General features: G+C 36.5%; 1 protein-coding gene across 1 annotated transcript in view; it reads right to left on the reverse strand.

Moving 5' to 3' along the window:
* The window catches only part of sl (small wing phospholipase C gamma 1), a 138,404-nt gene extending 114,876 nt beyond the window's left edge, over window positions 1–23,528 (reverse strand). The window contains exons 1-12 of the mRNA XM_083135782.1: window positions 23,352–23,528; window positions 20,528–20,778; window positions 18,120–18,269; window positions 15,748–15,886; window positions 15,213–15,375; window positions 13,116–13,307; window positions 9,962–10,077; window positions 8,589–8,795; window positions 7,253–7,479; window positions 3,473–3,666; window positions 1,754–1,932; window positions 89–230 (exon numbers count right to left, since the gene is read on the reverse strand). Coding sequence (XP_082991908.1) covers window positions 89–230; window positions 1,754–1,932; window positions 3,473–3,666; window positions 7,253–7,479; window positions 8,589–8,795; window positions 9,962–10,077; window positions 13,116–13,307; window positions 15,213–15,375; window positions 15,748–15,886; window positions 18,120–18,269; window positions 20,528–20,738 — 1,920 coding nt within the window. The 5' untranslated portion in view covers window positions 20,739–20,778; window positions 23,352–23,528. The remainder of the gene's footprint in view (window positions 1–88; window positions 231–1,753; window positions 1,933–3,472; window positions 3,667–7,252; window positions 7,480–8,588; window positions 8,796–9,961; window positions 10,078–13,115; window positions 13,308–15,212; window positions 15,376–15,747; window positions 15,887–18,119; window positions 18,270–20,527; window positions 20,779–23,351) is intronic.
* Between the last annotated feature and the right edge of the window lie 448 nt (window positions 23,529–23,976).

Here is a 23,976-nt window from a genome sequence, read left to right on the forward strand (position 1 = left end):
GTCTCATAAGTACGACAATATTGATTAAAATATTAACTCATCACTACCAAATAACTACTTTTCCTTTTTGAAGCTTCTCTGTACCTACCTGACTTCTAAGTGGGTGTGTTCGGTAATGTGTGATTAAGCTGTAGAGACTGTCGAAGCAATTTGTATCAATGAGGTAATATTTTGTTTGACCTCTGTCCTGCTTTGATCGAATGTGGCAATGGTTCACTTTCCCCTGTCTCCTGCAATGACATAACAACATCACACAATCTGGCACCTAAATATAATTTTTTGATCTCAGAACAACTCTACAAAAGCAAATAATTTGATAATGATACATGCAAAAGGATAATGGCACATCCATTAAGCACAAGTGTTAAAAATTTATGATGCTGGGTATTGCATAAAGTTAATGGAACTAATACATCCTTTTTGACATAATGGACAGAACATGTGCTTATCTGTACCAGTCCAGGCCCACAATTCACAACACACAAAAAGTTAAAACACCAACATTTTGCCATCTTCGAGCTAGCAATGCTATGGTATAATAAAACAGAGGACTTGAAAACTACAACTGGAAAAGCTCTCCAATACTCTGTTATTTACCTTGGTAATACTAGCATGAAGTTGGTGTTCTAATTTTCTATGTGCTATGTTGTGATCTGTGGGCCAGGGCTGATATAGGAAATAGTATATCGTGGATTCAGTTTAAAACTCGAGCTACGGACTAGGCTTTAGCAAATATTACTATTTTAATCAACATTGATGCCAATAATTCTAAGACATATTTTTACACACACACAAAAAGCCACTTAAAATTACTCTAAATAGGTATAAATTTTAGAAATATATAAATTGTTTGCATTGAAATCGCTAATTCAAAGTGTTGTGTTGATCATCATGAAGTTTCTGTTAGTGAGTTTGTTTATAGTAGGGGAATCAAAGATGAGAGCTGTATACTGAAGTGAAGATCAAGTAATGGTGGTTTTTTTCGAGTTAACTAAAAGCATGCATTGATTAAGGTTATTAGCCTGTACACATGACCAAAATGAGTCTCTCAGTTACTTTCTAGCATCACTTCATTAAAAATCATTGTAAGTTTACATAATTACTTCTAGTTTTACAGATTTTCCACCATTGGATGCATTTTGCATTTTATGTAGATATTTTAGCAAAACTGCAGACTCGGCCAAAACTCAAATCTGGGTCTCTGTCATGCTGTGCCATTACTCTACCAACTGAGCTAACGAGTTAGCCCTGGCTATGCCTAGCTTGCTGAAAATTGGCTATTCTAGCAGAAACCACGCGGCGTTGTTGCTGTAGACAGAGAATTCTGCTTTGGGGAAAGCCAAGGCCAGGCTGAGATTAAGATATGCATATTAATATAACACCACACTAACCAGCACCATGCTTACAAAACAAGCTTCTTCAACAAGACACAAACAAAACACCTGGGAGTTAGACTACAACATGGCAACAGCATTTGAGTAAGCACCTCTCTTCTGGCTGCCATTTGCTCCTCGCTGCCCAGCAGATGACTTATCCCTTGTTTCTCATTGGCACAGAAACTATTGAGCGATCGCTAGCGCAGAAACATGACACGTTGTACCAAACACAGTTTAGTTTCTTCCAGCGTAGAGATGTAAATTACCAGGATTTTACATTGTAAAATTCTCAACTTCCTATAACTCCCAGCCACACACTGAACATTATCCTTGAATAGAGATTAATTTGAACGTCAACACTTTGAGCATTCACTTACCAAAAGGACAAAGTGTAGTCACCCACAAAAGTCTCACTCTCCCGAACCAGAAATGTTCCATCACCCAAAGACGAATAGGCTTTCAAAAGATTCTCCGCCTCTGTACGACCTCCCAGGCTTCCCTGGAGTTTCCCGTGAAACCACCTTTCACTGAAGTGTAGTTCATCATTAGGAACCCCCTATAATGAAAAAAAAAAAAAAAAAAAATTATTGTATGGTAGAATCTCGATTATATGTCTTTCAGGAAACTGTCAAGTCAAAGAAACTTATAAATTGGGGGAAATTATATACTGCATTGTTTTATCAGGGCCAGGAAGGTTGAATGTATAATGTGGGAAATGTAAATTCCAATAAATTACAACCGGGGTCTGCTGTAATAGCTATAGTAAAATTCACACGAGTTCGGTACAAATCAGATGTTCGCTTTTAGGGTCAGCATGGGAATGATGGAATTGAAGGATGATAATGTTGGATATCTCCTCCTTTTACTTGCTACAGTCTTGTTCAGTGATAGCTCCGCTGGCCTCATCCTCTGCTGAGGTATAGAAGTTGCCACAGTGGACCCAGGTAAGCAGTCAATCATCATTCTTAAGACCTGCACCTGAACACTGACCACCATGAAGTGAAGAGCAACGACCATGTTGTTTTTCATTGTTTGACTTTGACATCTTCAAATGTTGCAACATCACGATGGCAACTAGTAGGAATGATGTATGTCCCCAAAACACAGTTTTTCACACAAGATTGGTGCAAAAAAAAAAATTTGTATAATTTTCAGGATAATTAGACTTGGTTCAAGTTTCACGGAGCATTTTTTGTGGACCCCACAAAAGACAAAACACCTGGAAAAGTATCAGCCAGTGGTGGTAAAAAATATCCAATCTGTATTTTCCAATACCACATTGGCATCGGTAGGGGAATGCATATTTAGTTTTTCACAAAAACACTAAATGTGAAATAATACATTCTAATGTTAATTTTTAATGTTTCTGAGAGGTGTAAGGTGAATTTTACTACCCTGTTTTGTCACGAAATGATGCAAAATGTACAGCAAAATGTGAAATAGACTCGTAAACATGAAATTTTGAGTTTATTTACCGACATGACACTTTCTGAAGTTTGAATTATCCTGAGAGTTATGCAATTCACGGAAAATTGATTAATTCTGCTGTAAATATTTGAGAAGCAAGAACTGACCCCTTTATATAGGAATAAACTTAATATTCTGGTAACTACATAAATGTGCTATTAGAAGGGTTATGTTTATTTTGTAATAAGTGCAGTTTTTAAATCAAATTTAGGATTATGTTCCAATTTTAAAACCAAAATGTCATTTTATATACTGATTTTGACCCGTTTTTTCAACTCTATAACACCTAAATTGTATTCTATTTACTGCTTTTGAACCCGAAATTGACTGTTTTGGTACTGAAATGTTGCTTTTTTATGTACCAAAAATATGTGCCTCTGGACATCAGTATCAGATCAGCCATAATCAGAATGCATCATACCATATACAGTAGTAAAGTACAACTCTGGTGAGTGGCGTCATACCTCTCACAGAGAAGCAACTATATTCTACAAGACAAAAATATGTTTAAAGCACAACAACAATTTAAAAGGAAAAACAAGTAAAGTACCATTTTGTTTTCATTTTTAAAAAAATCTAGCTACAGAAAACCACACTGAATGAAAAGGCGTATCACATTTCTTGCTCACCTCCTTCGGCCTGTGGAAGCTTGTCTCCTCCTCCTCTTCATCTCCATCACCCTCCTGATTCTCATGGAACGTATCTGTGTACGAAAGCTTGTTTTGTGTAAGAACAAAAAAATGAGATTTCCATTCTTTGTCAATTGGATCCTCCAAATATAAGATTCCATTCTTCACAGTGTTCCTCAGATCCATGTCTCTTCCTAAGGAAAAAAAAAAAGATCATTCGCACTGAAATCTCTTTCTATGAAGTTCAATATTATCAAAAAATCAACACGTTAATAACAAAACACCTCAATATAAGCAATAAAAATCAAACAAGAAATCAAAGACTAAATAAAGTAATGATAAATCGAGTACAAAATTGAATATTCCAGGATTTCTTAGAAGTGTTTGAAATTAGCAGCGACAAATCACATAACTCAACCATAATTAATAGTAAAGTACCTATTTCAATCTTTCAAGTCATCATTTTTTATGACAATGGAACATTTTCTTGAACCATGTTGATGCAGTGTGGTAGAACTGGATGATAAGCAGTTTCATTTATATTCCTTTGGCTTAGCAATTCTATCACACTTCACCTCAGTTTCGTTATTTTGTGTAGCCTTTCTGCTTCTGTAGCTTAATGGCAACAATGTGAACACTGACAATTCAATGAAATGTGCGAGAATCACCACAAAGAATGTTCAATTCTGGATTCCAACCTAAAGTTCCAGCTTCACAGCACTAATCAATATTGGAATTGATTCCAGCAGTTTTTGGAAAGTTGACCAAAATATTTCATCTTTCAAGACATGTAGCTTAGCAAAAGTGAAGGATTATTTTTTTAGTAAATATAGAGTCATACTGCTGTGTTGGCATGGTTCTAAAAGAAGCAGGCATATACAGGGTCTCACCTAAAATACTTCGTGAACATCAATAAATATTGAAAAACTGCTTTCGCAGATGTAAAGGTATGAGAGGGGCTCATTAAATTAGTGGAAACAATACGTTTAACTACGTAAGAAAGTACGATTTTCAACACAAACTTAGTTTCTTCTGTAATGGAAACTCAGTTTTATTTTCAGCTCATTTGAAAGTATGGAAAATTTCATTAACAATGGAGTTTGTTAAATTGTAATATATCAAGTAGTTCTCAAGTAATTGTAACGTGAAGTTGAGTGTGAAGGTGCATCCCCACTATGCCTGTCGGCAGGGCTGAGCGCAAATGCCGTCGTGCATACAGCCTGCATGCTTCTGCTGCATTTTTCCTGCACTAGCCATAGATAAGTATCATCTCAGCCTTTTCAGAGTCTGAAAATAATATTTTCTCAGCAACAGTTTTGACGTACATACACTATCACAAACATCTAGTTAATCAGTGTACTTTGTTACACCCTTGCTTGCTTTGATAAATCATTTTCAAAGAAAGAAAGAAAAAAAATCTATAAGGTGCAAAGTTTAAAAGTTGAAAACTTAAAAGATTTGTCATGACCAAAAGAGAAGAGTTGATTGTTATGTACTAAAAATTATGACGTAAATGAATGAACGCCAATTAAAAATTAGAAAGATGTTAATGTACTAACCTTTATGTATGTAACTGATGGTGGAATGTTTAAAATTTATACTCTTTACAAATAATTATTAACTCAGAAATATGTATCAGAACCTTTTAGATAATTTGTCAAAGCTTACTTATGTACAAACTACACATTTTTTTGTAACCTGCAGTTGTTGGAACATAACTTTCCTAAGCACAACACATAGTATGCAGAAGAGTAATATGTTTGTTACAATACACAAATAGTGTCAAAAGAGGGATATGTATGTTACAACACACGAATCAACTTGTGAGAATCGTTTGTTTCAAGCGTCAACTTCATGTTACAATTACTCGAGAACTACTTGACATATTACAATGTAACAAACTCCATTCTTAACCCCATGAATCCCAGCCTGTAGACAGAGAGCAGGATCCCACAACCATCATAATTCAATAACATTAAAGTAATGGATATCATGATCGTCACTTAGTATTTATTTATTTTTAATGCTGACCTCCTCTGCGGATTGTTTATAACAGCATGCAACGATGACAAGGGCCCCAGGTTCGAATCACCACCTGTGCGGTGGCTGCGATTAGAGGGGAAGTTGCACCCCCCTCCCCCCAACACTTTTGCCACTTTTTCCTCTGCACTATGCTAAATCTTATATACAAAGGGAAATATACTATCATCCAACATCTGAAAAGTATTGCAATGCAAAGTTGTGCAACAAACTTTTGTTTGATCATTCACAACAAACTGTTATTACTATCCGTGGAAAGCTACAACTCCAAACGATAATCATCTGTCACCCATCTTCATATTTTATGTTGCTTTTCTGCCTCTTTAGTGCTAACTGCAACAATGAGGATGAATCACGTTCAATGACATTGATGAAGAGAAATACACAAAGGAACACTGATGCCAGGTTTCAAATGCAGACCTTCTGGTTTTGAGGATCACGAATTGACAACTCAATATTCATTGGCCACAAAGGCAGCAACTCTGCAATGCACTCTGGGTAGTCATAAAAGGGACTATAGAAGTTTTAAAATAGATGAAGCATTCAGTTTGTAAGATACAGTTAATTTGATATTCAATCAATCAATCCCAGGATTGATTGATGATCTAGTAGTTCCATAAGTGTATCAGCATACCAGCACAAGGAGTATTTGCAATGGTAGGACAATCTTAACAAAATTAAGATTATCTGAATAACACTGGTCTGTCCCAACCATGCATCCCACTCCAAAAAAAAGAAAAAAAAATCAGAAACCAAACTACGTGAATTTAAATATTTGAGGATGCTGAGTATGAATATGATAATGAAAATTTTTGCTTTGCTCTAGTTCTTAAGACTTCAAAGGCAGCTGGTAAAATTTTACTATTTTATTTCCACATACGTTGTGATGAGTGTGTGTAAAAATGTACCGATCACACAGTAAAATTCTCAAAAAAATATTAAAAATACAAACAGTTTCAGAAGAATATTTATTCTTGGATTCAAGAGATGTTCTGTACGCTTCCTTGCTGTTGAAAGATGTGGGAATGAAGTGCTCCCACTATTAAAGAGTGGTCTTCACACATATATTGTAACCATTCTGCAATAACCCTTTCTCTGTGTCTGAAACGCTAGAAACTTTCGATGAGATTTTCTGTTCCCATGGTATGGAGGGAGCCAAAAGATCATGTATGTATTGTCAAGGGTCTCCTTTTGCCCACAGAACAGCAGTTATCCAATGTGACAGTTATTCAACAAGATGACGGAAGTAGTTGGAAGGTATGACCAACAAGGCTACGTGAAATGCTGCCTTCAATGCAGGTATGGAGGCGATTCGTGCATCCAGTTATCAGACATGCTGTTTCATCAAGTCCCATGCATGCTCTATTGGGTTGATAGTGACATAGTGAGAACATGTGTGGTTTCATGTTGGCTGGTTGAATTATTCCGTGGATAATACCAGTTTTTGAGGGGCAAAAATTTTGGAAAAAAAAAGTGTGCATTAATCATGAGCGGTATTGAAGTCAGCAATAAAACTAATGGTGTACACATGAGCTTCTAGACACTGGACCTGGGTGACTAAAATTGAACAGTACTAAACCCTGATATGAGTCTAAGCATAATTAGCCTGCACTCAACACACAGCAGAATTCATTAACAGGAAAGGAAACTGGTATCTGAAAACCTCCATCTAAAGAGGAAAGAACAAGGAAAGGGAAGAAAAAAGAAAAGCTATTTGGTTACAAAATTGTTCTTGCTTACCATCTTCCTCTCTTGCTGTGAAAGATCCCTCATCGACACCTTCCGGGAGCTTTTTGTGCTTCAAAATGATCTTCCTCTTTAAAGCTAAAGGAGATGGCAATTGCGTTTCATTCTTGTCAATGGGATGCGTCAGCAGCATGTCCACAAACACCTCTTGCATAGCATGAGCCATCTTTCTCTGCTGGGGCAATGAACAGTTGTCTTCTATGGATAAAATGACTGGGTACCTGCCAAAGCAATTACATCAATTACTGATTTGCACTTCAAGGGACAAACAAATACTAATACGAGTACCTAATTTGCATCACATTGCAGTAGAGACTTGCATCATTAGGAACCGATGAATTTGTACCTGGAGATTCTTTCTTCCTCCCCTTGCCCCAAGAAATTGGCCAGTCTCCGTGGAGGAGTGGTTAGCACAGCATGCTTCAATGCCAGCGATCCCAGGTTCGACCTGGGCATGGGTGTTCCTTGTGAATGCCCCTTCATCAAATCATCAGTCATCCCTAGAGGCATGCATATTTCATTTTTGACGAAAACACGAAATGTGAAATAACACACTGTAATGTTCATTTTCATGTTTTTGAAAGGTGTGAGGTACATTTTCTTACCATGTTTTGTCACGAAAGAATGTGAAATGAGCTGCAAAATGGGAAATAAACTTTGAAACACGAAATTTAGATTTTATTTACAGACGCGGCAATTTCTGAAGTCTGAATTATCCTACGAGTTATGCAAATCACAGAAAATAGATTAATTCTGCTGCAAATAGTTTAGAAGCAAAAATGGACTCCCTTACATAGGAATAAACTTATTACTTTGATAACTACATAAATTTTCTACAGGATGGGAAATTTTTTTTTTTTTGTGTAGTAGGTGTAATTTTTAAATCAAATTTAGGGTTTTATTCACTATTTTAACACCAATATGCCATTTTTTTATACTGCTGTTGATGTTGAAATGTGCCCAGTTTTTGCACTGAAATCTTGATGTTTTATTCACCATAACATGTGGCTCTCTCTACTCATCCCCATCTTTGTGATTAGCCAAAAGTGGCAGAAATGCAAAGTAAAATAAACCAAATCAATCAAACCCAACGAATGGATACGAAATCGTACGTTTTGTAAATTCTTCAGCCTCTGTTGATACAAACTAGATATTCATGAAATATTTTGTTTCAATTTCATGCCATGTAGTACATCACAATTATACATAAAGAATGTATTAGTCTCTCTTATTTTACATTGCTCTTTTTGCCTATTTATCCTAGTTGACCCCATACAAGTAACTTAACAAAAGATTTAATTCTTTCAATGTGGTACATAAATTGACTTACTCGGAAGTTACGAATGCATGCTCCTTAATAATTTTTATTACATCCAGAAACTTGATCTTTGTGGTTAATGTGTGACCATGGTAAATAAAAGGCATGCCGTCTGGTCCATCCCAACAGTCCAGCTCGATGCACCGACAACCCATTCTCAGGCACCTGATGTAGGCTTCTGTGGAAGATTCACTAGAGAACTGATCGCCTGTTAGGTACCTGAAAGAGAAGTGAGTTTTCTGCAGCAAATCAAAATTTGGTTGAAGTACAACTATCCAAAATCTACGTAAATACATATTCAAAATAAGTACGTTTAGGCTTCAAAATGACATTAATATTATTATAATTATAGAAGACAAACCCTACAATATAAATGAAGAACTAACATTTAGAATAAATGCCTGGCTTCAGGTATGGTAAATTTTGACAAGATGTGTTACGAGACATGTAATTTAAACAACCAGAAAAAAATTATTGTTGAAAACAACACAAAACACATCAAGAGCATGACACGAGACAATTTGTCCAAGTTTTCAACTCCACCTCGGAGTCATCATCAGGGCTGATTGAGAGACTGAAGACGACACAGTAGAGGTTCTGGTGACATTGCTTGCTGTGTCTACCAGAAGATGTCATAGCGGTCTTGCAGTGTTGGTAAGTTCTTGGTTGTTCCGATTGATGTCCGAGGGAAATGGGTTTTTACTGACGTTGGGTCAACACCAACATTTTTGAAATCCCACCGAGGATGAACTTGGTATGTTTTGCACCAAGGACAAGAGTGCTAAACATTCAGCCAAGCAGAAGTTCCCAGTATTAATATAAAAGCTCTTACAACTTCCAAAAATGATAAAGAGATATGATACTTGCAAATATGTATGCATAAGTCAACACAATCCAATGTTTGATGCTTCACAAATTATTGATGGTAATGAAAAGTAAGCATTACAGTACTTATATTTTGACTTGAAGTTTATGCACAATACATATAAGTCTGAGTTGAACCACAAAATTCATTTCTCACTGCAATGCTAAAGCACCAAACAGTATCAGTTATTAAATTCCAATGGATGTTTACTGATGCCACTGTAATACCCTAAATACATCGTAAAGACAATGTGTAGTAGTTATCAACATTGTAAAGTAAATGAGACTGACATTTACAAAATGGTGACAGAGCAAACTCTAGTTAAGAAAACTCAGAAATGAAACAAATAACACAAAAATGTAAAATAAAAACAATGTTTCCAGTTTATAACTGAAGAGAAATGAACCACTATTATGTTTAGCATAGTCTTAGAGGTACCATTAACTTCCAGCTTCCAAGCCCTGTTAATGACAATTTGACAAGGAATGACTACTATGTAAAATACGCATCCAGTACTTACGTGTTGTGTGATGAAGCTATCCAGTAATGGGAAAGAGGTCTTGTCATTTCCTGATGAACTTCACTGTACCTGTAATCCCATATTTCATTTTGACTGGAAAACAGGAAGTCCATGAACTGTAAAGGGAACACACAATTCAGATACAATTTAGCATAATTTTATTAATACAATTAAAAAAAATAACTTCACACCACATATCATTCAGCCTCGTCTTATGTTATGTACATTATTTGCAGTATAACTGAGGCACTGAAAATACAAAGGGTAAACTTGCCATTGGGTGAAAATATCTTCTTTGTCAGAAACCTTGAGCTACGGCAATCAAGAGACAGGCATATTTTGTTGAGTTCACCCTTCTCTAGCTTCTACAACAGGGTTGAAGATACCTGAGCTACAGCACATTGAATAACTTGTGGGAAACAACCCAAGAAACTGGTTCCCGAGACCGATGACAACATAGATGGCAGTGCGATCAGCACAGCTGCTAATTTTCTTATGAAAGTAATGTGGCTTAGTTAGTTTTTGGAATAAATTGTGTAGATTTGTTTGTCTTGAAAGGTGGTACGTGAATTGATGGAAACTGTTATATTCGTGGAGTGATTTGCAGTCACAAAATGGCATTAATTTGGAAAGAAAAGTAAAATAAAATTAATAAATAAATAGTATGCGTAACACAAGAAGAAATATCGCAATGTGATTCCGGACGTCAGGTGTTGGATTGTGTACTAGAGTTTATTTTTCTATGTTATTAGAATATAAATAGTATCCTGAGAGATATTTCATACCGAGGCGACAAACCACAAGTGTCGCTTGGATGCAAGCAGTTGGTAATCAATGCAGCCTTTCGAACCGTAGAGACACAAGCTCTGACTGCACCGTTTCCTCAAGGAGATTTTAGACCAAAGCGACACATGACAAACGATACAGGGATTTCACACCAAAGAGACAGGGGTCCTCCGGTCCAAGGCAAGTTTCATACCGAAGCAACACATGTCGCTTGGAAACGAACCAATCAAGAGCAACATTTCACATCGTAGCAGCATGATGGGCAGCACAGGCCAGCATTCGGTTGGTGAAATCCTCAAGTGATAAGTGTCGCGTGCCGCTTGTCGCTTTGGTGCGCAATCTCCCTAAAGCAAGACACTCATTGCATTGCGCATGCACGAGAACAACAAACCACGGCAACACATTGCTAGCTATTGAGGAAAAGGGCCCAGTATGAGCAACACGCAAGCGACAAAGGGACACGTGTGGCTTATCGTGTTGCCTAGATCTTTTGTTGTAACATGCGGTTTATTGTGTCATCTAGATCTGCTGTTCGCAAAATTAGCAGCAAACGCTTGCTAATAGATTGAAGGCAGCATGTCACTTGTCACTTACGTTAGTTGGAAAACTCCCCCTGTGACACGTCGCTTCGGTCTGAGCACCCTTCCTTTAAGGAGCTTTCAGACCGAAGTAACAAGTAGCATGTGAATACGGCATATGAACGTGTCGATTGCTGTTTGAACCCTCATACGAAATGAATGCTATTTTACAGTCTGGAAGTATCTGTGCCACTAGTCACATCAGTGTGAAAATCCCGTGTCGCTTGTCCCATTGGTCTGAAAGTTTCCTTACACTCATGTCGATGGCACTAAGGAAGTTTTGTGGGTTTCTCCTTGTAGTTTCATGCAATCATCATTATCATCATCGCTGCGATTAGTTTAAAGTGGAAGAAAAGACCAAAAATACAAATGCTTCAGTGTGTATCTGTTTAAAACAAATTATGATGATAATAATAATGAACCTAATTCATACACAAAAATTTAGTTACCAACAGCATTCACGCATATATTTTGTCCCATATTATTAATGAAAGTAACGATAACAGGACGTGGTCGCCTATCTAGAATGTTCGTTAATATATTCGCAACCACTGTACCAAATATCATAGCAATTATCACATTCATGGAAATGCTTCATGAAAAAGAACCTGACGTTGCAGCGAAAACTCCATTTACTTCCATTATAAGCAGACTAATACCATGCCGCTGTACTGACATCAGCGCCTCTAGCGGTATCATATTTGAATGGAAACAGCCAGAGCGCCCAGAACAGTGATGTTTTCGACACTACGTTATTCAAGGCACTGTACCCGAGCTATAATTTTGAGTGATGCCGTTGTTGAGTTTGCCTTTGTATTTTTAAGCTCAACTATCTTCTCCTTATGCTACCAAATGCAACATAACTTAAAATGTTGCTGATATATTAACATCACCTGCTTTATGGTAGAAGCTAGTTCATAGTCTCTAGTAAGGTGGCTAAGCAAATGATTTCTTCCACATTGGTTTTCCTTTTTTTCCTCTACATTAACTTCAATGGTAAGAAAGAAAAGAGCATAATACAGTAGAAGCCCAATTTCATATTTCTGGGTTTAACAATTTCCTACAACATACGCTCAATCTCTATGGACCCAACAAAGCAGAATGTTGTAAAATTTCCCTGCATTTCAAGATGTTTCATCTCGGTCTGCTGCTACACGTAAAATCAAGTTCCTACTGCACAACATACAATACTACAATGGTTTATATTACTTCATTTTTCTGATACTTTTGGCTAATAGTGAAAATGAAGATGAATGATGATATGATAAAATTGATGAAGTAGCACACACAAAGAACACCCATGCCCTGGTTGGGATTTGAACCCGGGAATCCCGGAGTTGTAGCTGTGCTAACCAATTTTCTACAGAGGTCGATCACACAAGACACTGTTAAACGTGTATACATTACCACTTATTTTTATGCAGGTAAACACTGCACAGTCAAGGGTCGTTCCCTGTCTAATGCTTCTGACATGGTATACATTGACGACTTCACCTCAGATTTGGATGGAATTTGTACATGTTGTTTTTCTTGCCAAATATAAGAACTCATATTTTTCATTTTTGGAATTTAGTCCTCGAAAATTTCCTATCATGTCATGGATATTTTCTTTTACAGAATAATACAACAGATTTTGCATTTTTCATGAACCAAGATTAACATCAAGTTTTTAAATTCAGCCAATTGAATTAAATGAATTCAAATGCATGCAATTTGTTGCAATAAAGTTTTGGCCCCTTATGGAAAAAAGTCAGACAGCTACACAAATTTAAAACTTGCTTGGTTTATACCTCACTGATGGTAAAATATGGTTCCTGCACGTTTCGCTGCGTGTCCTGGAGATAATCCCTCATGAATTGAGAAACCTGCATATCGTCATCCCCTAAAGGGTCGCTCTGTTCTTCTCTAAGGAAACTTTGAAACTCCTGCAATGTCACTGTTTCACCATTCCCAGAGTACGGCAAAAAGCTCTCTCTAAATGCCTGCAAAGATACACCAACACGTGCATATTAAGATACAAAGTACAATACACTGTATTCCTGCCAGTCAAATATTAAACTAGCACATGGTAGTTACCATTACAGATTGTTGTAATATACTTATATCTTACATGAATAAATGAATATACTCAAATATCTATTAGAATACATAGTAATGAAATATCAGCAGTAGATAAAGTCTATTTAATGCTCAGACTAATTTGATCTGGACTTTAATGTGACCTGCTCAAAGCCAAGACCATTTAATTACAAGCTGATTGTTAACCTCCTCCACATAAGACACGTAATAGGATTTTTTAAATTTTATTGTTTATAAGACATTACCTTAGTAATTAGATACACAATCACAAACAATTTAAACACTTAAATTAAAAATGCATCAAAGATTTTTTCACTATTTTGCTTTATTTATTTCGTGTTTCCTTTATACAATTTTCATGCCCTATGAATTTTCTGGCTTCTGACTGTCATGGCAACTATTCATTAGGTCACCATAATAGTTTTGTGCTCTTGCTGAATAGTTTTTATACTTTAGTGATTTCCATGAGAGGTCAAATTTGATTTGAGGTAGACTTTTGTGTCACTATATCTCTCACGTATATGTTTGTGAGTTTCGTTGTTACGTTCACAAGATATTGCAGAAGAAGAATATGCTTGTGATGCTGACTCTGTGTACGATGTTGCTGATAATTCTTATATTTGCTACAAATGAATTGGACAACACAACATCTGCAAGGATCACTCCCAGAGAAAGATAAAAAGGAAGGAATTTTTATTAAGTATTGCTCGCGAACTGGTGACACCATATGCAGCACAACGATACAAAAATCCTGCAATACCAAGATATATCAAAACAGCAACAGTAATATGCAGATTCACTTCCTACACCATGCAGAACTTTGAAAGGTATAGGGTGAATAAGATTGAATCTACTCCATTGCATTTTACGTCATAGTAATTCCTCATTTCTTCCACAGTTTTCTATGAAACCATTGTATAATTTCTATACTCCATTCCATACAGAAGTGAATACTGAACTTCTAAAATTGGGAATGCTAGGTAAAGGTAAAGGTAAAGTGTTCCCCTGTGCATAGCACCACGCCATGAAGGCGTATAGGGGGTGTAGGGGTAACGCCCCACACTTTCTTGATCCGGTCGTGAGTGGGGGTGATGTGATCAGCATCACGCCCCTGACCGCCTTTACCCCCCAGGGTTTCCCCCAGGTACCAATGTTATTCGACGCTGGGTGGGCGCCGGGGCCGCTTTCACCGTTAGAAAAGTTCCCGGATTTGAACCGGCCGGGGATCGAACCCGGGACCTTGAGCATGGTAGTCAGACGCGTTACCGACTGAGCCACCGCGGCCAGATAGAATGGGAATGCTAGATAGGCTAAAATACAATAATCTCATTGTTGCATCACATTGTTATGCATTGTTGTAATTTTATGTGTCAAAATTAAAATGTATTCAAATCATTGCATTCGAAAGTGAATATTGGAAATTTAACCGGAATCATCTCATTGTCGCATATTGCTGTTATTTTGGGATGTAAAATGATGTTTGTTTTCTAAGAAACAAATATATTTTCAACTGACCATTAACTAATTCAAAATTAGCATATTTTCACCATGGAGTCAAGTTTGACCCCAGATGGCCTTTGGCATCATAGCCTGGGACAATAGTCCTGAACCTTTAGTTTCATAGCATGTTTAGCTAGCTATTAAAAACTTTCAGGTAGTTTTCAAGTTTATGGTGGGACATTGGAATTTATTTTTACAGCATATTATTTTTATTTTATACAATTTTTGTGTTTCTTCCTCATTATTTATAAATTAAAATTATTTTTACATATACAATTATGGTAACACTACATTTATAGCATACTTACATTTTCATCGAACATGAGCTTGTGGTAGAAAATTACAAACTCATCAAAACTCAATTCCATTCTTCTCCGGGTGTCCACTTCTTGAAAGAGCTCTCGTAGCTTACTAGTTGGCATCTTACAGTGGATTCGAGGTAAGAATGCCTTTAGATCTTTCAATGTTACACTAAAAAAAAAATTATAAAAATACAAAAACTAATATAATGTAAGAATATTAAGATGAAAAAAAATTCTGCTAGTAAACCCTCCGGTTATAACTTCCAAGTCTACACAGTACACAATTTCATTGCTGTTATATCTTGCAACAGTTATAATATAACATATTAAATAACCTTTGATTACTTTTATTGGTATGTGATCATTAGTCAATCATCATGTGAAACTAGATGCTTATGGCCACTTGCTGTAGACATTTCACAGTCAATGTTACCAATTTACAATAATAAATTCCTCCATTTTCAGAGCTTTCGTATATGTTTATATTTTGGATTTAAACTTTCAAACATAATCATAAAACTAATACTGTGTTCAAACTCACGTTTCCCTTGGGCTTTCCATGGTATAGAATTCCTTCCGCAGCCATCGTTCAACTTGTAGCTGATATGGTGACAACAATGTGTCACGAACAAGATACTGAAGGCAGCGAACCCAGTGGTCACATTCTTTCTCCGATAATGCTGGAAGAACAAAATTAACGTATTTAAACAGAGAAACAAATGACTAATATTACTCACAAACTTTGTTTTGTTGTTGGGGGAGAAGAGAAATTGTTGTAATATACATATGAGAGGAACAAAATAATATTCTTTAAAACATTCAACATACACAAAGATAGTTCAAATACTTAGGGTAGGTTAGGTTAAGTCTAAAATGTAATTTTATTATAAATGCAGTGAATCAGATCTTATACACACTAGGCTCTAACAAAGCATCATACAAGACAATGGCATACAATTTGATATTGATGTATACAAATAAACACTCAATGCTATATTCCAGATTGTACTGCAGGGTAAGTGTATAATTATTATCACCAAATATGTACCAATACTGGAGTGTGGTGCTGATCACATTACCTCCACAAATGTCAGAGATTGTCTATGAGTGGGGCTCTATCTTTGCACTACCATATGCCTCTTATGGTACGTTGCAGTGTATAAGGCATAGCTTTACCTCTATGATGCCAAATACAACAAATACAGTGGAACCCCAATTTTACATTCCCTGATTTTACATTTTCCCACATTATACATTTATTATGGTACCAACACAGCAGGATGTTATACAATTTTCTTAGATTTTAAAATTTCCTGCATTTTAAGTTCTTTCAGCTTGGTCCCCTGAAAAACTCATATAATCAAGGTTCCACTGTAATCAGAAACAAATGATAAAAATAATTAAGAACTAAATACTTATATTTCTATGTTAATTTAGGGGCCTCCCCGATGGTGCAGTGGTAGCGTCATTGCCTTGTAATCAAGGGGTCCAGGGTTCGATACCCGGTGGAGGCACATAGTGGTTCGAATCCCACTTTAAACTGTAGGTCCAGTCCCAATTAGCCTTAATGTGCATAAAATGGACTTAAAACACCAAATCAATCCAATCCAATTCTATGCTAATTAAAAATTTCAGCTATACAAGTATGGGTTTATCATCCTAAGTTCTCTACAAGTGGAATTAGATGGACAACCTGTAAGGAATCAAATACTCTGTTACAGAAAACTTTTCCAAATTATTAATGTGCTTGAGTGACACATATCCTCATAATCGAAGCAATTCAACCGCAGTAATCAGAACAAGCATGTGAGCCATGCCGTGAAAATGGTTCAAAATTACTGAAAGGTCGAGAAAATCATCGTCCATGTCTAATTTGAAGTTCTCCAATTTCAAATAAATAAAAATAAGTTTTGTTAATTACTCATCTTAATGTATCAGAAAATTTGATGCTTAATGGTTCACCAAGGTCACTTGGTTTCCTCAGGGAGAATATGACAGAGTGGGAGTACTTACATGTTGAAGATAACAGTAATAATTAGGACTGAGCCAATCACACTGAAAATATACTGATCCTTAGAAATTGTAATAATTAAAAGTTGTTCAAAATATAGGTTAATATTAGTGTGTAAGTATTTCACTAATTATATGCATCAATTTACCAATATATTTTATTTAAAATATTTGAGAATTACATCAAAATATTAAACTACATGTTGTGTTAATACAAAATTCATTTTTTCACAAAACTGGTGCAAGATTGAAAGAAACTTCGAATTTGCAAAATTACCAGGATAATTAGATACCGCGAAAGTGTCGCATGGTATTTTTGCAGAGCTTGTAAAAAAACAAAATGCCGGAAAAGTATCAGCAGGTATCGGTAAACAAATTTCAACCGATACCGATACATTGGCATCGGCTCAGCCCTAGTAATAATATAACAATGAGTATCCAAAGGAAGTTTAAAATGTATTGCAGAATTGTTCAGATCTTCCTACTCTTGTATATTCTTTTTGATATTCTTAATGTTCTTCGCCCTCTCTGAGGAAGCCAAGTGTCTTGGTAAAGTATTGGACATCAAATCATATGATGCATCAAGGTAAGTAATTACCTTTTATTGTACTAAAATGTTAGCTGTGCTTTAAAGAAACAAGTATAAAATCAGACATGCAAATGAACATGTTTGTTTTGCAAGGAATCTTCATCTCTCTAAACCAAGCTTGTTGAAATTCCACTTTATGCTTAGATAGGGTAATCAAGACGGGACCTATAGTTTAAAGTGGGGTCTGAGCCACTGTGCCTCCACTGGGAATCAAACGTGGAACACCTTGATTACAAGGCTTCACTTAATAAGATAAAATATAATCCTCTGCAGACTATGAACAACAGTAAAACATGCAACAAATACTCCATTACCTGCTATTGAGAGTGTCTTCAGGCGAAATTCCATCCCATACAGCACCACGAAACATTTAGAGCTCTCCATTCTCTTTGCATCATCAGGCCACCTCTCAAAGTCCTTCGAGTTCTTGCCAGGGCGAATTTCTTTCACTTCCCGAAGATCCACTAGATTTAGAGATGAGACAATTTTATGCAAGCTCCCACACTTTCAAAAATAATTATGTACATTGTACACGAAAAAATTACGGGAAATTGCTCGGACATGCATGTCAACGAAGTACAAGTCACAAACTCAAAATAAATTTTAAAAAAACTTTGAAGGTCAGTTGGATGTCCACAATTTCAAAAAGATTCTTCGAAGATCAGAAAATATCTAAAAAGGTAAAGGTAAAGTGTTCCCCGGTGCATAGCACCACGCCATGATGGCATATAGGGGGTGTGGGGGTAACGCCCCACACTTTCTTGATCCGGTCGTGAGTGGGGGTGATGTGATCAGCATCACGCCCCTGACCGCCTTTACCCCCCAGGGTTTCCCCCAGGTACCCATGGTATTCGACGCTGGGTGGGCTCCGGGGCCGCTTCCACCGTTAGAAAAGTTCCCGGATTTGAACCGGCCGGGGATCGAACCCGGGACCTTTAGCATATCTGACATTCTTAAATTATTACATTTTACAAACATTATGTCTGTATTAATTGTGATAATGAGGATAAATGTTGACTTCATACATAATCTGTGAGACAATTAATCTTCCTGATATTAACATTGGAATGTATACATTATCTATGTTTTTGTACTTTATATTTTTTTTCACATGAATGATGTGGATGCATTTAATCACACAGGATTGAAGACTGAAGCATTATCATTGCATCATTGTCTTGCAGAATTGCAACACACTTCTTTTTTGGTGAACTCTATTTTGTTTGTTTTTGCCTTGACAATAAAGGTATAGCTTCGTGATTAGCCAAACGTGGCAGAAAAGTGAAGTAAAATAAAAATAACCAACCAAAAACAAATCATTAAGGGTATGGGGGAAAAAGAAGTTTACAGGATTGGAAAACCTATTAATAAGAGGCTTGTAGCAAGGTGAAGATGAAGATGGATTGATGATACCAAAAGATGATCAAGATTAAAATCACCTTGCTCCTGACAGATGACAGATTTGTGTGGTCCACGTTTCAACTCCACATTGATTATTACAAGTACAGGAAGGTTACTAATATGTTTAGAATACTAAAAATTATTGGAACTAAGTATAGAGTTCGAAAAACTGATCTGCGAATGTAAAAGTTGCAGAAATTATTATATAATACAATATATATTGTGCGAAAATTATGTCTTGAAAAGTAACTGTGCCAGTAACCGTCTTGGTAAATTTCTCGTAAGGGCAGACAGCTGAAATTTGCTAGTTCATTTAATTTTAATATTCGCACTTACGTATTCTGCATTGAGAAACATTGCTGAAGGTGGCATTTCACTTATTTCACGGAAATAAGCTCTATTTGCGACATACCGAGTAAGTTTTCTTCGTTTCTTTTTGCCTTCGGTAACACACAAAATGGCGGTCACAGTTGCACTACCGTACTCCGCATGCAGTGTTTCCACCCCACTGCACCCAAAAATACCTACGTAGCCCCAAAAACCATTGATGCATAGCCCCACGAACCATTTCCGGTAAGGTTAGGTTAGGTAGGGTCACGTATAGGTTACAATAGATAAAAATTGGTTTCGATAAAAATATGCATAGCCCCACACACCATTCTTGCATAGCCCCATGAACCATTTGCGGAAACGTACCTCCTTCAGTTACAAAAACACATGTTTGGAAACACTGACCGTGATTACATCATCACACACAGGCTACATCCACCTGGAAGTAAATGGATGCAAGAGCTTTCGTGCATCGGTCACACACATTTATATCGAAAAATAGAGGATTTACCGGCAAAATTCAATAAACGATGCAAGAAAACACTTCCCCGAACTTCCAGAAGTATAAAGAAACTGCATTCGGTAAGTAATTTCTCCTGTAAATTTGATTAAATCAGTCTGTCCCTTACGAGAAATTTACCACTGTCTTTATTCTCTCATCAAAAATACATGCAGGAGAGGAAAGAAAGTGCGAAAAGACAAAGACAATCAAACTAAACCACACTACTCAAATTAACACTTTTAAATATTAACACCTTAAGCATATAGGAGCAAAATTAAAATTTGTATAGCACCAAAATTAACCTGCCTAACTTTCTCATATGAGCATGTAGGAATGAGATGGAAAATCTGTTCTGCACAAAAAATGCATTATGTAACCAAAAAAAAAACCTGTTTGATAAGTACATAAAAGACATGATGATGATTTTGGAATTAAACAAAATCTCACTAATAAAAATTACCTAAAATATTAATAGATGTATGATCTTACCTGCTCCCTCAAAGTTCTTAGCTGTGGAAGCCTTTGACCACACAATCTGCCTGGTTTCCCGTCGCAGCACAAGGGTCTTCCGTTCAGGCCTTTTCCGAGGGAAAAATTTTGTTACGACCGTCCCTCTTTCCAGGCAGCTGATGACCTGCTCCATCTCTGGGATGAAGCTGCCAACACTGGAGACTCCATTTGGCAGTGCAAGGAGTGACATTGCAGATGGTTAATTCCCTCCGTTTGCAGTCAACACATTGCTGTGTAAAAAGAAATAAACAATGCATGATGCAATAAATAGCACCACATAAAACAATTACTTTGCTATAACATGTCCGCTAGTTTGCTAAAACAACAGAAAACATTCATATTAAACACATTCTTCATAAATAATTGAAAATTTTCCACTTTCTTCCAAGCTCTGTTAATGGGCAAAAAGAGCAGCATGGATCACAATAACACATTAATTAAAATGTGATATGACAACCCAGTGTTTTGTGAATCTGTGGATAAAAAATGGAAATTCCTGAATTATGGCTAGCCCCATGGACCATTGGCACTAGCCCCACGAACCATTGGCACGTGGTTAGGTTAGGCTAGGTTAGGTAACATAGTTAAATTTTAGGGTCGTACTAATATCAGGAATATATATATTTCGTTCTTTAAGTATTCAAAACGGAAAATCTTGCGATAAATAATGAGCAATTGTGCATTGTCGGTTGCGATGACTGACCCTCTTATTTTGCAAGTTTGACACGTGAGCGCGAAATTTTAACTTCAGATTCGTGATTAGGAGCCCTAATTTAATGAGTATGCCGATTTTTCAAACAAAATGGAGAAATTCCTGGTATTGTAAAATCGCTCCAAACTGGGATCGTTCATGTGTGTACAAATAAAAAAATCGGTAAATATGTAGTATCGCCCGAATGGGTTTCTTCATTTTTACAGAAGAAACTACTTACTTTAATCAATTTCTCTGACGTTGTGGAAGTTCGTGAAGGTGTTTTCTTTGATCGTTTAAGTTTTCTGACCCGGAATTCCTTTTTCTTTCCTGAGAAATATTTCAGGTAAAACTGTCATATGCGGGAAATAGCTCTAACTCGTTTATTCTCTACTTTTTTACATTCGTACTTACCTATTCTGCATTGCGAAAGATTCTTTAACAACAGATTTAGCTTCCTTCTTTTCTCGCTTCCTGAACACGCAAAATGGCGGGCAAATCTAGACTAGCGTTGTGTTTCAAACGACAATGCAGTGTTTCAACCTTAACAGAAAAATTCCCGCATAGCCCAGAAAACTATTCCTGCATAGCACCAAAAACCATTCTGGATCATATAACCATCCACGAAAGGCCCCAAAAACTATTCACAATAGCCCCACGCACCATCACGGTAAGGTTAGGTTAGGTTGCTTTAAGTTGGACAATATAGTGAAAAAAACTGTGTTTGGAAACACTTACCGGGGATTGCGTCATCATATGCTCGCAACATCCCGTTCAATGGAAATGCAAGCAACAGCTTTCGTGCATCGGACAGACATTATTATAGAAAAATACGTGATTTAGCAGCAAAATAGTTTGAAAAATGCGAGAAAACAATTCTACAAACTTCCGAAATTACACAGAAACTCAATTGCGTAAGTACTTTCTCCTGTAAATTTGAAGAAATCCATTTCCCGCATATGACATTTTTACCATAGCCTATTTCCAACACGCAGAGGCGATTGCTGCCATTTCCTTGCTATTTGCCTGCGTTCGATGACGTAACCCCGTGTCACGCTTTTTGTTTCCTGAAATCGAAAACCATCTGTTCGAAACGTAGTGGCTGTTTATGTCGTAAACCCTTGTCACTGTTTTTTTTTAACTGTGTTTGCCTAACCTAACCTAACCTTATCGTGCACAGTTCATGGAGTTAATCATGCAAGAATCATGGAAACATGTAAAAAAAATCGTAATAGTACGTAATTTTCGGTCATTAAGGTTTGAAACACTGCTTGCACACTGCAAATCCACAAAACACAAGCACGACTTGCGATGATCCTTGACGAGTGCACGCCATATTGTCTGTTACACAAGCGAAACAAGGAAGACAAATAATGACTCGTAATGTGAAAAGTTGACACTATTTTATGAAGAAAGGCATAACTTCACCTTAAAGAATCCTCCGCAATGCAGAAGAGGTAAGTATCAATGCTAAAATTAACGAAATAAACGAGAGAGAGGTGTTCGGGCTATACTACATAATTACCAAAAAATCAATCTGCCTTGCTACTCTGCACCAATACCAGACATGAATCTGACAGGTACATAATTGTCAAGTATTGTACCACTCCATCCCCACTCCCTTATGGCTGTCATTCTAATAACCTTTACCAACCAAGGAATTGTTGGTGCGAGCAAGGAACTATTATTTGCCCTTCAACAGTGTCAAAAATATATGTATTCGTACGTATTACCGTTTGTTATTGGGTATAAGATTTCTTAATCTTGTACAAAATTATATAACTGTTAGCAACAGTTCTAAAGCTATTTGGCAGTTATTGTAAGTATGTGCAAAAATGACTACTGTCATGAAACAAATATTTCATCATAATTTGTTAAATTCTACGTTGCTTGTCATTTCTTGGCGACACCTACCGTCTCTCTTAACGTATTTTTTTACACGTGTTAACAACTAGAATTCAACGAGAAATGAATCAATCAGATGAAGTATGTAATTTTCACTTATTTTTCCCAAACACAAGAACTCTTGCACAATCGGCGTTGTAAAGGTAACTTTCTCTATAGCACCCTTCATTCGTATAGATAGAAAAAACGGACCACATAAAAACATACCTTACTCTTGTTAGTCTCACATTCTGTCTACATAAAACTTTCATATTTGTGTCGTCTCTCCTTCCTGGTATTTTCCAACATACATTTTTGACGGGTAAAAATTTACATGAGTGCAACAATTACCTACAGACGATGTAAAAGGTAAGGCAGGTAAGTGCAAATAGGTAAGGTAAGGTATTGAATGATGTATCGGGCAATCTAATCTGATACAAACTCAACTCGCTGAAGGAAATTTTCCTTTATTCACTTCTTTCTGCAAACCAAATGGACAGAAAGATAAACACGTTCGTAAATTTTGTTCCAGAAATGCAAAGTGAAATGTACAGTTAAAAATAGCACTTTTTCGTAACACTCGGAATGGATGGTGACTAATTCCACACAAATTAGTTAAAAATCTGCAGTTGAAGGGTTGATAGGTTAATTTGTCCATTGTGTGATTATTTCCTTCTTTGCGTTTCAGTTTCACTATCACCAAAAATGAAGAACATAAAATACTTACGACACCGTAGCACATCCAGAAAAAGCAGCAGGACGGTTAGAAAGTAGTATTTTCAGCGGCTACTAAAAAAGCATTTATTTATCTAAATTTACTTCAGGGACGTAGCTAGGTTGATCAGTTCGGGGG

The sequence above is a fragment of the Lepisma saccharinum genome, chromosome 14 (assembly GCF_977018435.1).
Source record: "Lepisma saccharinum chromosome 14, izLepSacc3.1, whole genome shotgun sequence".
Lineage (NCBI taxonomy): Eukaryota > Metazoa > Arthropoda > Insecta > Zygentoma > Lepismatidae > Lepisma > Lepisma saccharinum.